Source organism: Meyerozyma guilliermondii, genomic scaffold, assembly GCF_000149425.1.
Source record: "Meyerozyma guilliermondii ATCC 6260 scaffold_5 genomic scaffold, whole genome shotgun sequence".
NCBI lineage: Eukaryota > Fungi > Ascomycota > Pichiomycetes > Serinales > Debaryomycetaceae > Meyerozyma > Meyerozyma guilliermondii.
In genome coordinates this window covers 628,742-645,609 of record NW_001809796.1, presented here as the reverse complement: position 1 = coordinate 645,609, position 16,868 = coordinate 628,742, and the positions used below count along the sequence as shown (strand labels likewise).

Here is a 16,868-nt window from a genome sequence, read left to right as displayed (position 1 = left end):
GGTGGAGCGCCTTAGAAAGAAGGAGAAAAGAAATAAGTTGTTGAAAGAGCGTTAGTTGGTTGGGTAGCCCTTGTGTCCTTGCATAAATTATTTTGTATCAGTAGAAGAAACTGTTCATCATCAACATCACCAATTAATCTTGCTGGCTGTGGGCGTATTAGCATCTCAAAAAGAAAGTTAATATCAAAAAGAGTGCGGTTACCCGGATTTCGCGCGCGAGTATAAAAGGAGATCGCAATCCCCCGATTTCTCATTCGATAAGGATTTGCTTTTGTGTCACAAATTATTATATTGGTGCGGCAGATACATACAAAGCATCCTGAGTACTGACTAGTTTAATAGACAGTTACCGCATTATTTTGGGAAACATTAGTTTGTACTTCTCAGTCATTTCATAGATTCCACTTGTCACACCATGGACTCATTAAAATTACCAACCACTGCCGCTCAGGCTAAAGTGTACACGGCACCAAATTCCTTGACGTTTCCTCAAGGATTTGATGGCGAATCCAAGCAAGAAGCCAACTATTTAAAAAAAGAAGAAGACAGAAGTGACGTCGTGGAACCTAACCAACATCAAGATGACGGCGCCACATCTGGTATTGTACCCACCCTTCAGAATATAGTGGCAACTGTGAATCTCGACTGTCGTTTGGATTTGAAGACTATTGCATTACATGCTCGTAATGCCGAGTATAACCCAAAGCGTTTTGCAGCTGTCATCATGAGAATCCGAGAGCCAAAGACGACAGCGTTAATTTTTGCTTCGGGAAAGATGGTCGTTACTGGTGCCAAATCCGAAGATGATTCTAAACTTGCATCAAGAAAATACGCTAGAATCATACAAAAGTTGGGTTTCAATGCGAAATTTACCGACTTCAAAATTCAAAATATAGTTGGTTCTTGTGATGTTAAATTTCCTATTAGACTCGAAGGTTTGGCCTTTTCACACGGAACTTTCTCGTCCTATGAGCCCGAATTGTTCCCTGGTCTAATTTATAGAATGGTCAAGCCAAAAATTGTTCTTTTGATTTTTGTTTCAGGGAGAATTGTTCTTACTGGAGCAAAGCAAAGAGAAGAAATTTACGATGCCTTCGAAGCTATCTATCCGGTGTTGAGCGAATTCAGAAAGTCGTGAGTACTACCTGACGTCAAACAAGAATGATTGTATCTTAGTACACATGCTAGTTCAGATATGCGAGAGAGTTTTACGTTTCTTGTTTGGCTCTTGCGACAGCATTGTTACGGTATATTATGGACGGGAATCAGCAACATCTCATAGAAATTAACGAGTTGATGAAGTTTAACTGTAGTATTCTATGTTTCCTTTTTTGGCTCTGCCCACTTGAAGAAATCACATTTTGAGTCTATGTTCGTAGGTCTTGCACAGCTCCAGAACTTTTTACCCTTGGTTTTGGGGTTTTTAAAACTGGTTTTTAGCTCAGCAAGCTCACCATGTTTGCAATATGGGGTTTCGCCGTAGAGTATTTTGGAGTAATGTTGAAGGTCAATTGCCAGTCGAGTGCCAGCAGCTGATTTTGGCTTTGTATCTTCAAATTTTATATCATCCTCTTTCTGGTTGTCAGAAAAGAAAAATGTTTTAATCAGTCTTTGATTATTATCGAGTGTTTTTTTTCGACTTACGTAGGGAGTTTTCTTGCGCTTACTATCAGCGGGAACATCTGCTTTGTCGCTTTCTTTGTCAGAGGTCGTCCTGGCTTTCGACTTAAACATCTGTGAAATGTCTCGATGTTGAACAAGCTTGTAGTGGCTCTTGGCTTCTAGTTTCAATGGCATGATCAGCGGCGGCTCCTTTTCAACATCTTGAACCTCGAAATCGGTATAAACGGGGCAGTGGTCGGAACCATGAAGAAAGGGCCAGATATTAGCAGAAGACACATTCTTGCAAAGAGCCTTTGAGCTTGTTAAAATCAAGTCAATACGAGATCCAAAGTTAGACTGACGAGCACCGGTCAAAGTATTCCATACAGTGTACATTCCCAAACGGCGCTTTTGAACCTCTCGCGTGGTGTCATATAAAAATTGCTTGCTTGAATTTGCAACCAACATGCTTTCACTGCTTGGATGTACGTATGCATTGAGTAAGGAACGAGCGGGCGTTGAATCTTTGAACTTGAGACACTCGGCCAAGTTGAGCTTTTCGAGTTCGGATCCATCCCCGGAGCTGTTCAAGGAATGCTTTAATGTGCCTTGCTTGAAAGACTCCCTCATGTAGTCGGCGTGATCAATAAGGTCAAGTGCCACGTTAATGTCACCCATGATAATTACTTCGTTTCCTTTCTCTTCAAGCCTCTTGCAACGTTCTAATAACACTCTTAGGAATAGAAGTCTTTGAATCTCACCTTCCTCGGTACCCGATGAGTTTGCAGGGCAATATAGGGAAAAGATTATCAAACCACTTGCCAACTGCACACTTATGCAGCGACCTTCCGAGTCCAACTTAGAACAAGTCTCATCATCGATGTCCGTGGGATAACAGCCTATACACTCTTCCACCGCTAGCTCACGATATCTCAGACCCTTTTTATCTGGCGAGAACAAATACCCGGTGAGACCCTCTTCGGCTTTGGCCACTGAGAGATTCTTTTTCAAAACGGCATCCTCATTCTCATTAGGTATACGAACAAAGAGTCCAACACCACTATACCCTTTTTTCGTCTTCGGAACACTTACAAAGGACCTATATTTCTGAGTGTTTCCAATCTTTGTGCTCGAGAGGTTTTGGGCAGTAAGCTTTAGTTCTTGAAGTGAAACAATGTCAGCCTTCAAGTATTGAAGCAGTGTATCAAAGCACTGTTTATGACCGTTCCACGGATGATAATTGAATATTGTCTTAACACCATTTACGTTGAATGTGACTAGACGCAATGTTCTCGAGCTCTTCTTATCAGGTATTCGTTGCGTTTTATCATTATAATCATTAACCATGCGACTGATATTGAGAGACAGCTCAAGGTCACAAATACTCCGGTGTAAGGATCCTCTCTTACCTCTCTTCCCTCTCTTCCAGGTATGAAATAAGGAGCCAGGTAAAGATACTAGGTTAGTGCAAGTAGAAGGGGTAGACTCTTGTTATAAACTTAATAAAGTATTACAATCCCCTCCTTTTTCATTAAAAGTTTGTAACCTCTTCTCGAGCTCATGATTGAAAGTCCTTTTACATATTTCCAGAATATTGCAAATAGTTGAAATAGTGAATTTTACCAAATAAATCACAGTTTTCACCCTTTTGAACACTTTATATAAATTACTTGAGCTGTGGCCACCACTCTCCTTTTGTAAACCTATTTACTCGAGTTTCCCTCTACACATTGCAGCCATTTTGCTTCTTTCCTACACTGGACGCGTCCGATCACGTGAAGGGACGCGGTAGTGAAAATTGATAAACCTGAACTTGCGAATCCCACATCTGCTCGTCTCACATCCTAATACTGCCGACACTCCAACGGCTTTCTCCTATTAATCAAGATGGTTGGTCCCCCACACTTTAGCAGCCTTTCTCCGTTCAACGTGAACGACGACTCTTCATACAATGTTGACAATACTACCCCCGAACTATTGAAGTTTCAATTGCAAGAGCTGTACCGAAGTAAGCTCAAGGACTTGGCGTCCAACCTTCCATCCCTAAACATATTACACTCCCACGTTTTGCAAGGGGCGTTTAATGGCCACCTCCAGAGCACTATTGAACTGGGACAGGTACAATTACGAGATTCTGTGCCAAGCCTCTCTTCCACCCCTGGGTCTGACAGTGACATAGAAACGCGCCTGCCCGTGAGTGAGGTTGAAGAGAGCCCTAATTATCTCAACCTAAAGATTTTGATTGAAAATTCGGTGTTTGATACATCGAAAGTAAATAAGGATGCGATACTTTCATTGTCATCCTTGAAAGACCTCAAACAGAGTCTTCAAGAGCAGAGAGAACTCAAACACTTTCTTTCCTCAAAATACAATGTGTCGCAGCAGTTTTTGAGGACCATGATTACCAACTCTGAATCCTCGGATATCGAACTCGAACCAGGCCTTCTCTTGAGATTAATAAAACTGACAAGCGAACTTTCTCAACAACTCATCGACATCTCCGAGCGAGTGGATTCAATCAACTCAATTTTGACCAATCACAATTTGGCGTGCTTGGTCCTCGGCTACGTTGAAGATGTCAAGCTTTCCTCACTCAATGGCACTACTGCCTCCATGAATTCCTCAGGATCACCTGCTGGCTCCACGAACAAAGACAGACCTCCATATAAAAATCCAGAGTTGCTCGAGAATGTTAGCCGTTCTTTCGATAGTCTATTCTCGCATGTGGCTTCGGTGGCCGCTCAGCGTGGAATTTCTCTCCCACCTCCACCATCACCCTCAAGCAATAATTTGGATCATATTGAAAGTCGAACCAATTGGACCAAGACTTGCATCGATGCTATTCTTCAATCAGCTATCTCTAGGGACCAAGCGGAAAGTTCTGCCGGTGACACTATGTATGCGAATGATACAACGTTACGCAACAGTAACGATGGCAACCTTCCCAACCAATATGTGTCACCAAGCGTTTCACCATCTAAATCAACTACGGGAGATGCGATGTCTTTGACAGAATATAAAACAGCACTCAATGATTTACGCTTCGCCCACCAATACCTCGCGAAGGAGTATGAATTCTCAAAGGAAAACTCAGGGAAAGTTATTCAAGACAACCGTAGGAAGATTGACATGCTAGAAAACGAAGTGAGAAAGCTAAGAATGGGAGCTGGAGACCAAACAGAAGACCTTGATACAACAAAGGCGAAGGATGCCGAGATCGCCAGGTTGAAAAAAGAAGTGAGTTTCTTAAAGATCGACAGGCTCGGCCTGAAGACTGGGTCGTCCCCCAAAAGAGGAAATAATTTATCTCCCATTTCAAGCTTTAACACGCTTGGATCGTCTGAGAACTTGAATACCAGCGTGAGCGGTGCCGATGCAGAAGACAATACAAATTCACTGCAACTCAATTCTGCGTTTGTTGCCCGTCCCAGCTCGTTTGGTAACTCTACCAGTACGGCAATATTACGAAAAGAATTTAAGAAAATTATCAGTGATATCCAAGATCAGTATGAGCTTGAATTGAGCGAAGAGCGAATAAGAAGAAGAAAGCTCAGCGAGGAAGTCAAGAAGCTTACGCTGCCTTCCGGTTAAAAGACCTCTATTAGACAATATCCCTTACATAATATTACAGTGGTAAATTGAGAGCGTAATTGATTGTAGTTCGCGCACCCACCAGACGCGCAGAGTACATCCATTACTGATCTTGCATTGAAATATTAAAATATGACCACGTCACTAAGTGGCGATCCATATGATGAACATATTCCAATATTTTCGAGTGACCATTTCAAGTTTCCCATTAATGCTAACAATGGGTCAGAAAGCAACCGAGTTATAAAATTACTACGCACCAGTGATGCTTATATCTCGAAGAGCAAAGATGACCTACTTCACAGGTATACGTTGCTCTCGTATGCATTGAAATGCTTGGAATTTATTCTACATCATTACTCGGAATATCTCACTCCACAGCTTGAGCTGCTCACTTACTTGAAAATAGCTATTGCATTAGTTGAAAGCGAAGTTCCAGAAAAAGCGGAGGCCTATCTATTGCGACTGTTGAAATTGTCAAAGAGAAACAACCTCGTATTGATATCCTTCGTCAGCGAGTTTATAGGAGGACAAATACTCGCCAAAAACAATCCAAAATTGTCCATAAGCTATGTCGAAGAAAAAATAACGAGATATGATGAGCTTGGACTTCACCAACTTTCGGACCTATTCCGAGTGCTCAAAGTGACCTCGTATATGCATTTTAATCCAATAGGGGCTACAAATGCCTTGCTTACACTCAGTGAACGACATTCTGTCGATCCATTTTTAAGAGGCATAAGCTTGTTGTACCTTTGCAATGTCTTATCATACACCGACCCGGCATACGATTGCAAAGAAAAATTAGACAAGGCTCAAGAATTATTGTTTAAGAACAAGAGATCCCCGATACAACTTAGAGCTATGCTTCTACTTCTCAAGTTTTCCATTTTAGTGAAAAGTGGCAGCCACGAAGAGTCGGAAATTGTAATGAACGAACTTAACGTTTTAGTGTCTGCCCAACATAGCGAGAAGTGGGTTGAATGGAAAGAGACAGGTACTTTTCAGATTGAGCTACCTCTACCAATTAGTGATGGGGAGATCACCACTATATTCTGCGAAGCATCGTGGTTGACGTCCAATGAGTTTGTTATTATTTACTACGCATTGACCGCTCTTAAAATGCTTGTACATAACCCAAAAGGTAACGCATCCTCAAGGGCCCTACAATATTGCAGGGATCTTATTGATAACGAAATTCAACAGTCTTCGTCAAACGGCGTATTGAGTTCACGGATAGCACACTTGAGAGATACAATAATTGTGTACCAGGCGTGGTCCAGTTTCCTCAAAGAGAAGCCCAATTTCAACTCAGAAATTGAAGAAATCGTTCGTGTCCACAATCGAAATGAATTAAAAGACATAAAGCTGCTCGTTACAGATGATACAATCAGCAATATTCTATATCTCTTTGGGATCTCTAGCCTAGCGGATAAACATCGAGAAACGGCAGAATACTACTTCCTGCTATTGAAAAACAGAAAAAGCGTCGATGCTAACGTAGGCAATGAATGCATGCGAGCTTACTCTGTGCTAGCACCTCCACATTTGAGTGGAATAAGCAAGACTGACGAGCTCAAGGTATTTTCAACGATCCACTTATTACTGTTATCCGAGTATCATGCAACGAAACCTGGCATTAATGATGCCCCGGCGGCAGAAAACTTAGCCTTGATGTACATGGATTTGGACTGCTACGCAAGAAACTTCAAACCTCAAGCTTTCAGTCACAATGAACTCTCTCGCTGTATGCCTTTAATCACTTACTGGGCACTCAAGGAATTATTCAGCACGAACAGCAGTGATTTAGTACTGAACCTTGAAACCAAAAATTTGGAGGAAATATCAAATTCAGAATCAGGTCTTGCGTTTACTTCCATTCTAAATTTTCTACTCTTCAGGAGATTTCACGGTGACACGGAAGTGAGCAAGAGATATCTTGAGCGAACATTAAACTCTGTGAAAGGGTCGCTTATGCTGAGAATTCAGCGATCGCTAAACAGGTTTCTCTTGACATCTTTGATCGAAGAATTGAACAGCCATGCTGATCAGGAGCTTTATGAAGAGATAAAAGTACGGCTAGATTTTGTGTCCAATAATCAATAACAGGTTTGTTTATTTTCGTACTTCAATGACTAAAATGTAAGATCGTAGATCTTGAGGGTCTACTCTTTCTTAGACTTCTTCTTCTTTCCAGACTCGGTTTCACCGTCCTCGGACTTTCTCTTCTTCTCTTTCTTCTCCTTCTTTTCCTTCTTTTCCTTCTTCTCCTTCTTCTCCTTCTTCTCTTTCTTTTCTTTCTTTTCTTTCTTAGATTCCTCTTCCATATCATCGTCCAGACTAGATTTAGTCTCAACTTCCTCAATCAACTTCTTTGGTAATTGAATCTCTGGAGCAGCAAGTTTTGCTTCAGGGACTGGAGGAGCAGGGGTCTCATCGTGATCCTTGTACTCTGCCTTCCATGATTCTGGAGTATTTTCGTTGGTCCGACCATACTTGTCTAACTTTCCGTCGGCCTTCAACTGTTTCTTTTTCTGGGCAACTGGGCCTAATCCCCATCTTCTGGGGTAAGTGTCACGTTCCATAATACATCTCTTGACTTTGGCAACGATTCCGTGATCGCAACTTTGCAAATCAACCGTAGTCATCTGAGCGATACCGATGGCAATAGCTTCACCCTTGGTGGTGATCAAAACAACTTCATCATAAAGCTCAATGCCTTCCTCATAACGTAACAAACCTGGAATCATCAACTTTGCACCGTAACAGACTGAGTTCACTGCTGAATCTTTGACGACAATCCTCTTGTACCCCACGAGTAAGGTCTCAAGTGGCTGAATGATCTTTCGCAAGTACGACTCATCCCTGGTATTGTCATACACGTACTGGGCATCCAAAACGTCATGTAAGGTAACCAAGTTATCATTTTCGGCAAGTGCACCAGATCTAACACGACGCAACTCTTGCATGTGACCACCTACACCCAACAACATACCCAAGTGCACACACAACGTTCTCATATATGTACCAGCTTCACATGATGCCCAGAATACTCCCAATCCTCTCTTGTTGTCAAATTCTATTAAGTTGGAGTCGTAAATCGTTCTAACTCTCAATTGTCTTTTAACTGCAGAAATGAGTGGAGGTCTCTGGAATAAAGCACCTGTCAAATTTTCTAACGATCTGCCCATGTCCTTAGCATCTTTTAACTCATCATGAAGTCTGACAATACAAACATATTCCTTTCCTGCTCCTTGTTGTGACTTCACTAATCTGGTAGCTCTATCGATACAAACAATTAAACATCCAGTGACCTTTGGATCCAACGTACCAGAGTGACCAGTCTTCTCGGTCCTCAAGATTCGTTTAATCCAGGCGACGACTTCATGGGAGGATGGGTTTGAGGGTTTGTCCAAATTGATGACACCCGAGGAAACGTAAGATTTAAGGTCTCTTTTCAATGGAGAGCTTCCGGCAGGAATGGGGGTATAGTGCCCGCTTCTAACCAAAAGCTTATCGAAATTCTTCAATAAGAGTGGCCACTCAGAAGTATCATTAGATGGCGCAATACTTTCGGGCTTAATCATATACTCGTCCGACATTGCGACAGGGAATATGAAGACTACAATGATGGTATTGAGAAAAATTCTCATTGCATCGTGCGGCGCCATTATATACAGGAATATTAATCCATCCCAGCTCTCTCGCTAATTTCTTGTCTCGTCAATTCAAGCCAATAGAGATCTCTCCCCAAGCTTCTGGCATACTTCATGCACCACTCAAGGTTATTGTCATTCACAATTTCCTTCGTCGATTTGTAATTACCACAAAGCATATTAAGAGCATCTTTTGTCGCCTTTATCTCAGCTACTGTATCGTATAGCTGCGAAACTAGCTGCAGATCTGGTATCACGATGTTTTCAATCGAAATTGCCTTCGATGGATTTAAGTAAACCTTATCACTCAGCCCTGCATTAAGCTTGTCTAACGCAACCAATTCTGCATTTGAATTTGAAATTTGGTTGACCTTTTGAGAAAGATAATCTTTGTGACTCGACAAGTTACGGCAATTAGCTACTGCTTGCTGTCGATGATGACCTAACTGGGAGTGGAGAGCTTCGATCTTTTTGGAATTGTCATGGATCTCAGTGGCAAGATTATTGGCATGTCCAGCTTCAAGTTCTTTGGACAAAACTTCTTTCAAATCCCTGCTGAAGCCTTCATTTTCTTCGCCTGTAAAAATATCTCCTTCCTTTAAACCTTCAGAGTCAATCAAATCAGGTGCCTTCATTGCTCTACGATTGACCGCTTGCGTGGATTTTGACGTTGATATGGTTTCCTTCGGTATTTGCGTTATGGGAGGTTGTAAGAGAGGTTGCTCATGTGGAAGCGGTAATGGCCCTTGATATTTAAGTGGAACAGAATACTTTGGATTCCCGATTGGAACGTCAGGCGGTGTAGATTGCATTTTTGAGGATTCCGCAAAAACTTTTGCAGGCTTGGGAGGAGGTGGAGATTGCATCTTAGGGGATTCAGCTAAAACTTTTGTAGGCTTGGGAGGAGGTGTTGGTGTTCCATGAACAACAGGGGAAGAAAAGGGTCCCGTTTCGCCTGATGGGCGATGTAATGGAAATTCTTTTGAAAACGATTGACGCATGACTTGAACCAACTCCAACAAATTGTACCTCCCAAACGAATCCTGATTATAACTGGAGCATTCAGAAAACCACCTAGACAAGTAAGGGTGGTAGAATCGTCCCAGACCATCGATATGGTTACCTGGCAATAGTATCGCGCCTTGGGATGGGTCTGGAGTAACATACACAATAGGCACTCCGTCTTCGAATGGATATCGATGTGGTACCCAGATCTGAATAGGGACCGTTGAATGTCCCGGTATACTCAAATTGCCAGCGAGGTTCAACATTAATGCTTCATATCCAGATTCCGGAAAAGTGTAGACTTGAGTTCTTATTTTAAATTTCTCTTCACCATATAGATGAGATTGAAGGAAACGTATTATATGAGTGTATGCTATCTGCTTGTGTAAATACTGCGGTTGAAGTACATTGTATAACCACGATGCAACTTGTTCAGGTATCTCCCTCATCAAAGAGCTACTGATTCCTCATCAATCGTTAACTATCTATGAGTCGTTCCCCAATCAATAAACTCAGCGCGCGCGATAACCAGAGAATATCGACGGCTAAGGGTTGATATCATTGATCAACGTCAAAAATGAGTGGGTAAGTACTATACTCTTCTAATGACAATGGCATGAGTGATTTATGCAAGTTCAGGATTCTTGCCTTCGCTGCAGATCTTTACATGTTCCATCTTTTTACGTCATAAATAATACTAACTTGCTAGATACACAGTCATAATTGCCTTTATATTCACGGCTGCGTTGTCAGGATTGGCATGGGTGTTAGCTCCCAAAGAGAATAGAACAGTTTGGCGATCGTCGATAATATTAGCTTTGGCTATGTGTTATTTAATGTGGGCCATTACCTATCTTTGTCAATTGCATCCTCTTGAAGCACCCCGGAGGTCAGATATGAGACCTGAGAAGCATTGAAAATAAACTCAGGTGAGATATATATGTCAACATATCCTCGTGTTCTTATCGAGACACTTTCAATCTGAACAGACACATAACCGAAGCGGCGCCGGTAGAGAAAATTCAACCAAAATAAATACACAATAAATGTAAGCTAGTAAAGTTTGTTTGGGAATCATTACTCTCTTTAGATTGTTAGGATGACATCGTAAAGGTGATGTTGATACGAGAGCTCTCAGGGTTACATACAATGTAGTTAGGTCTTTTCTCATTTTTGTTGTTGCTTAAGCTACTGTAATAGTGTTTCTCAGAGTAGTATCCACAAAATTCACTGTTGCCGCTAATTCTAAATGATTCAAGGCGCCTTGCGTGCCCATTGAGGGAGCTTTATCTTTCTGACTGCAGGTCTCCGCCTAATATGTTGTGAAGACAACCCATGCTACAAGACAACATATCTGACAGCAGTCATCCATGAGCAAAAATATCATTTCAATGTCAACATACAAACGCTCTGCACAGCGAGTCAGTCATGTGGTTCTACTTTCAAGTGTTTACTAATACATCTCTTTGTAATCTCGGGGCACCGAGACGTCGGCCGAGCGGCTGAAATGGTCCCTGCATTGATTACCAATATTTTACACCCAAAGTAGCAACTGGAATTTGCCATATATAAAGGAACTTCTCCTTCATCTAAACAGTAAGCTGTTGTTTTCTAAAGTACACAATCATGGCAGTAGACAACACCTTTTCATGGAAGCCTCAGAATCTCGCAAACCTTGAGGGACTTAAAGTCCTTGTGGTAGGCGGAACCGGTGGGTTGGGTCGTTCGATCAGTCAAGTTCTCGCTTCGGCAGGTGCTACTGTCACAGTCATTGGACAGACATTCAGAGACAGCGAAAGAAAGAACATAAAGTTTATCAAGGGGGATCTCAGTTTGATCGAGAACTCACAAACGCTTGCTAAAAACTTAGATTTATCCGACACGGACATCGTGCTTTTCACGACTGGTATATTCGCTGCCTCTAAGAGAGAAGAGACCAAAGAAGGTTTAGAGCGTGATATGGCAGTCAGTTATTTGAACCGCTTGACAATGATCCGTACAATGGCCTCAAGGCTTAGCAAAACAGAGAAGAACAGCTTTGGGTTTATTCCCAGAGTGTTTATCATGGCCTATCCGGGAAGTGGTCAACTAGGAACCATAGATGACCTTAACCAAGAGAAAAGTTATGGAGCTATGAAAGCTCATATGAATACAGTCGCCGGTAATGAATCTTTGGTCTACGACAGTGCTTCAAAATATGATGGTGTTCATTTTTATGGGTTGAACCCTGGCATTGTCAAGACAAATATTAGAGACAACTTTTTGGGTGAGAATTCCTGGAAATCAAGAATTCTGGAAACTTTGATTGGATGGTTTACACGAACTCCAGAACAATATGCTAGTGGTATTGCTCCCTTGCTCATTGCTCCCGAACTCGAAGGTCGCAATGGTGCGATCTTTGACAGCAGAGGTAAGGCTCTTCTTCCATCGAAAGGGTTAACAAAGAAATACGCTTCTAGGTATGTCGAGGCTTCAGAAAAGTTACTTTCAAGCAGAGGATTGATCTGATCTCTGAGGTGACCCAAGGATAGTTGTTAGATGTTGCAGCCAATATTACTATATGCAGTATATGGTCCAATATCATCCGGGTAATGAACGTACAAAACTGAGTTTTTCCAAGATTTTTGAGTCAAGTATCTAAATATAAACAAGCAAAATCACTTGTAGTTTTTAGTTGGGCACAATTTACCTCCTGTTTCTGCCTCAAGTTCTTTTTTCACCATAGAATATTGGGTTCTGTTTAGGGAGAAGATAAAGCTGGTTGAAGACAACGACACCTTTGATACAACCGTCGCTTGTTTTTGACCAGATCGTGTGGACAGGCCCAACCTTGAAGGCATATCGGCTCATTGCCCGTTGTCGGTTTGGTCTCCACTACATCTTAATACCAGACTCTATGTAATTTGTCTTTATTGTAAAATCTGTTTAGTGGTCTACACTCGTACCAATGGATCCTGTATAAGAAATCGAAGGTGTTGTTCGCATTTCGCCAAGGTATGTACGTTGCCAAAACCTAAGTCGAAACTTCTATGCATTGTAAATTCCTGATTAGATAACCTCTTGAGAAGGGTCCAATGCAGCTCGGCTAAAGGATGAGAATGTCGCACAACAGAAGCCCATCTGCCAAAACACCGGGGTCCTTCTTCTTAAAGGAACCAATGAATCAATAATAACCAAAGTAAGTGATGTACAATACCAATTTTCACAGTCATTTTCTCTTGGTAAGGTTTTGTCCAAAGAGTCTGCTCCAACAGCTTCCGCCGCACATCCACACACCATAAGGTACATTTATTATCTGCAGCAAACTGTGGCTGCGATGGTGAAATCAAAGTTTTTTTCTCCAACTTTCACGCCAACAAGATGGATAGACCGAGTACTGATATCGAGAAAAAAACACCTACACAAGACGTGATCTCAACACACGATCTGGAGGTTATTGGGGAGGCCATCCCACTTCAGCGTAAGTTAAAAAATAGGCATGTTTCTTTGCTAGCCTTGGCGGGTATAATTGGCCCTGGAATTTTGATTGGTGCTTCATTGGCTTTGGGAAATGGGCCAGCCAGTCTAATCATTGGCTTCGGAGTGATAGGTCTCGTGGCGTTTGCAATGATGCAGTCTTTGGGAGAGCTTTCAACGTTATATCCTGTTGGTGGAGCATTCTCAACTCTTGGCAACAAATTCGTTGACCGGGCCTTCGGGGGTACCGTTGGATGGTTTTATGTTATCGTTTGGGTTGCAGTATTAGCAAACGAATATAACACAACAGCGTCAATATTGCAGTTTTGGGGTCCTGAAGTGCCTCTTTATGGCTATATTTTGATATTCTGGGCAGCATTTCTTGCGTTCTAGTTCCTTGGTGTTGCATCGTTTGGCGAAGCAGAATATTGGCTAGCGCTTTTCAAGATTTTGGGCTTGGTAGCCTTTTATTTATTTTCCTTGGTTTATATGTGTGGCGGGGTAAAGGGAAGACCAGCATTTGGTTTCCAATATTGGAACAACCCCGGAGCTTTCAACAATGGCTTCAGGGGGGTTGCCCTGACATTTGTCTTTGCTTCCACATTTTATGCCGGTACAGAGGCCATTGCTGTTGCGGCTGCCGAAACTAAAAATCCTTCGAGGGCAATCCCAAAAGCGATAAGACAAACATTCTGGAGAATTATATTGGTGTACATGGGTATTGCTATTAGTTACGGAGTCACGGTTCCTTATAACGATCCATCATTGAACAGCGGAACAAAAACGTTGAAATCGCCAATGACGATTGCAATAACCAGAGCAGGTTGGGATCAGGCGGCACATCTTGTCAATGCCTTTATTCTTCTTTCGTGCATTTCTGCAATCAATAGCTCCATTTACATTGGGTCACGCACTATCGTTAACTTAGCAGGAGAAGGAGCAGCCCCAAAGTTCTTGTCAAAGGTCAACAAAATGGGAGTTCCTTATAATGCGGTTATATTGATGAACTTGTTCGGTTTGATATCATTGATGAACATCAATACTGGTGCTGCGAAGGCATACGGCTACATTGTGAATTTACTGGGTGTGGCTGTATTTGTTGTATGGGGCGCTGTGTGTTACCTCCACATTAGGTTTCGCAAAGCTTGGAAGTTACAAGGACGTACCACGGATGAGCTTCCTTTCAAAGCATTATGGTTCCCATGGCTAGCATGGGCAGGACTACTTGCAAACATTTTTTTGGGTTTGATTCAAGGCTGGTCGTACTTCAAACCTTTCGATGCCGCCAACTTTGTTGATGCTTACATTTTACTCCCCTTCTTCATCATCTTGTTCGTTTTTTTGAAGATTGTCAACAAGACCTCTTTCATCAAGTTGGAAGAGATAGATCTTGACGACGGAAGAAGGAAGGATTTAGAGTGACAAAATTTTGGGTAAGGACGCTGAACGAGCACCGCTGATACTCTACTCAGCTTTGCTACACGATGTAAATTTATAATATTATTCGTATACCATACACGCTTCAAGGAATCATTTTGCAATCAAACTTTGGTAAAACCAAAAGATGTCTATACAATCGCAGCATCCAGACCGTTCAGTAACGATACAAATACCTAAAAAAAACGGTATAACTATAAGAACAATACTGCGTCGTAATAAATAATGGGCATGCAAGATTCATTGATCTTAACTTTACACGAAACTAACCTAACTGAGGCTTTGTTATATATCCCATTTTTCATCGCCTTCCCTTTAATTCAGAAACCATATAAGAAAAGGGCCCTTACTCTTGCCTAAGATGGCAATAAAGAAACTACCTCACTAGAATCACTGTTAGGCCCGTTACTCTAATCGATTGTCATACATAGATGGTAAGATGTACATCAAGCAGGTACGAGGGAGACTGTGCTACAAAGAGTGACGAATCAATCATTTACAAATTCAGTTGGAAAGAGAGCACTTCATAAATCAGTTTGCAACTCTACGCAATGGAAATCATACGTGGATGCTGCGAAGCTCGTAGAGTGCTACCAAGTCATCGCTCTTCATGTAACCGAACTTACTCGCAAGTCACCTATAGGCGTATACAGAGACAGCGAGCTCTAGAAAAAGCTGGAATTGAAACAAAATATGTCTCGACAAATACAAATTTTCTTCCATATTATACTCCTTCATTATTAAATCCACTTATACAGCCAGAAAAAGCACTTCTCTTGTGTTTAGTTCTCCAAACAAGTAATTAAAAAGAATATTAAGCTAAAGAGATTCATTGAACAAGTATCATCACGATGCACATACATTCAATAGTATTCAAACCAGCAACATGAAAGAAAAATAACAAAAAGCCGAAACTTAACAAACATTATATGATACATATTCATAAGACTAAAAGTTGATGACTAGCTATACTAAACAAATATCTCGTTTTATACCTTCAAAAACGACTTATGTACATTGACAGAGGAGCTACCAGTAAATTACACAAGGACCGCGCCGCTGAGGTATATACTTCCACATCTTCTTAAGCGATGGGTAAAAACACAATTGAACACATGCGTGAGTGCCCCCGACACTCAGGAACCAAATCCTTTGGCCAACATGAACAGAACTTGTTACCATTATGCGTCCGTCATATCTCTCATGAAATCTCTGAGATACCTCCTCATATATTACTTGATATACTTTGGTTGCCTACTGATTGTCCATTGTAATATCTTTATATTATGTTATCAGCACATCTGTGCCAGTGCAGAACAGTCAAACTCGTTGCAATCCCGATCCTATATCTGAAGTTAGTGTGGAATCAATAAGACTACAAACACATCCTTGACGCTGATAATAACATAATAGGCGCACCTTAGCGTATATAGTTTACTTGTAAAAAAGACAAAGGCATGCAACTTCATGTAAATACTGCCGGTAATTAGAATAAAGGAGTTCACACTCCCTTGTATGACTCGATTTGAGAAAAAGCACACGAAAATACGCTATACAACAAAAAGGTAAAGTTACCGAGTGTGATGGAATATCATGATTGGAGTTGTCCACCATAGTCTCTTATCGTTCCGATTCCGTACCTGTGAGCCACCTCTTCGCCAAAAGTCATAGCTATCGCGAAGCGATCTCATTAGTGTTTATTTCCTCTGTTCGCATTCAGTCTTCATCTAGGAATGAAAAATATTGACCTCATCGTTTGCATTTCTTAACGCTTTAGCTAGGCGTCACAAGGACCTCGATATAGTTTTTGATAGCAACTTAGGGAATACGTATACTAACTATGGCCATGCTGTAGGTAGCCTCACGAACTAGAGCATTTCATGCAGCTTAGTTTGAAAAGTATGGTTCATTTTCCAATGAGAAGCTCGGCAACCGGGTTGCTCCGAGATGTGTTTTGTGGAGCCTAACTCGGACCTATAGTGAATCATAATGGAGCGACTGAAACCCGCTAATTAAATGATTGTAGAGGCAATTGTGCCCCAAATATTTTGCACAAGTGGCACGTACTCTGATGGAGGTCTCAAACTACTGGAAGTCTACTAGTATAGTGTCAAAACTGGC

At 41.6% G+C, this 16,868-nt stretch overlaps 9 protein-coding genes across 9 annotated transcripts; 6 read left to right on the top strand and 3 right to left on the bottom strand. All coding sequences in view use genetic code 12, as the record gives it.

The window, feature by feature from the left end:
- Positions 1 to 415: 415 nt before the first annotated feature.
- On the top strand, positions 416 to 1,138 carry TBP1 (TATA-binding protein; the record flags this gene model as incomplete). The annotated part of the gene is made up of 1 exon (XM_001483519.1): positions 416 to 1,138. The coding sequence occupies one exon, from the start codon at positions 416 to 418 to the stop codon at positions 1,136 to 1,138; it is 723 nt and encodes a 240-aa protein (XP_001483569.1).
- Positions 1,139 to 1,317: 179 nt separating this feature from the next.
- On the bottom strand, positions 1,318 to 2,949 carry APN2 (DNA-(apurinic or apyrimidinic site) lyase; the record flags this gene model as incomplete). Its single annotated transcript, XM_001483518.1, has 1 exon — positions 1,318 to 2,949. The coding sequence occupies one exon, from the start codon at positions 2,947 to 2,949 to the stop codon at positions 1,318 to 1,320; it is 1,632 nt and encodes a 543-aa protein (XP_001483568.2).
- A 540-nt stretch (positions 2,950 to 3,489) lies between these two features.
- Positions 3,490 to 5,193, top strand: PEA2 (Pea2p; the record flags this gene model as incomplete). The annotated part of the gene is made up of 1 exon (XM_001483517.1): positions 3,490 to 5,193. The coding sequence occupies one exon, from the start codon at positions 3,490 to 3,492 to the stop codon at positions 5,191 to 5,193; it is 1,704 nt and encodes a 567-aa protein (XP_001483567.2).
- A 132-nt stretch (positions 5,194 to 5,325) lies between these two features.
- On the top strand, positions 5,326 to 7,299 carry PGUG_04295 (uncharacterized protein; the record flags this gene model as incomplete). The annotated part of the gene is made up of 1 exon (XM_001483516.1): positions 5,326 to 7,299. The coding sequence occupies one exon, from the start codon at positions 5,326 to 5,328 to the stop codon at positions 7,297 to 7,299; it is 1,974 nt and encodes a 657-aa protein (XP_001483566.2).
- Positions 7,300 to 7,358: 59 nt separating this feature from the next.
- Positions 7,359 to 8,864, bottom strand: PGUG_04294 (pseudouridine synthase; the record flags this gene model as incomplete). The annotated part of the gene is made up of 1 exon (XM_001483515.1): positions 7,359 to 8,864. The coding sequence occupies one exon, from the start codon at positions 8,862 to 8,864 to the stop codon at positions 7,359 to 7,361; it is 1,506 nt and encodes a 501-aa protein (XP_001483565.2).
- A 14-nt stretch (positions 8,865 to 8,878) lies between these two features.
- VPS23 (ubiquitin-binding ESCRT-I subunit protein) lies at positions 8,879 to 10,303 on the bottom strand (the record flags this gene model as incomplete). Its single annotated transcript, XM_001483514.1, has 1 exon — positions 8,879 to 10,303. The coding sequence occupies one exon, from the start codon at positions 10,301 to 10,303 to the stop codon at positions 8,879 to 8,881; it is 1,425 nt and encodes a 474-aa protein (XP_001483564.2).
- Positions 10,304 to 11,480: 1,177 nt separating this feature from the next.
- PGUG_04292 (uncharacterized protein) lies at positions 11,481 to 12,362 on the top strand (the record flags this gene model as incomplete). Its single annotated transcript, XM_001483513.1, has 1 exon — positions 11,481 to 12,362. One exon carries the CDS (start codon positions 11,481 to 11,483, stop codon positions 12,360 to 12,362), a length of 882 nt encoding a protein of 293 aa, XP_001483563.2.
- Positions 12,363 to 13,214: 852 nt separating this feature from the next.
- On the top strand, positions 13,215 to 13,703 carry PGUG_04291 (uncharacterized protein; the record flags this gene model as incomplete). The annotated part of the gene is made up of 1 exon (XM_001483512.1): positions 13,215 to 13,703. The coding sequence occupies one exon, from the start codon at positions 13,215 to 13,217 to the stop codon at positions 13,701 to 13,703; it is 489 nt and encodes a 162-aa protein (XP_001483562.2).
- Positions 13,704 to 13,799: 96 nt separating this feature from the next.
- On the top strand, positions 13,800 to 14,732 carry PGUG_04290 (uncharacterized protein; the record flags this gene model as incomplete). The annotated part of the gene is made up of 1 exon (XM_001483511.1): positions 13,800 to 14,732. The coding sequence occupies one exon, from the start codon at positions 13,800 to 13,802 to the stop codon at positions 14,730 to 14,732; it is 933 nt and encodes a 310-aa protein (XP_001483561.2).
- Positions 14,733 to 16,868: the final 2,136 nt, after the last annotated feature.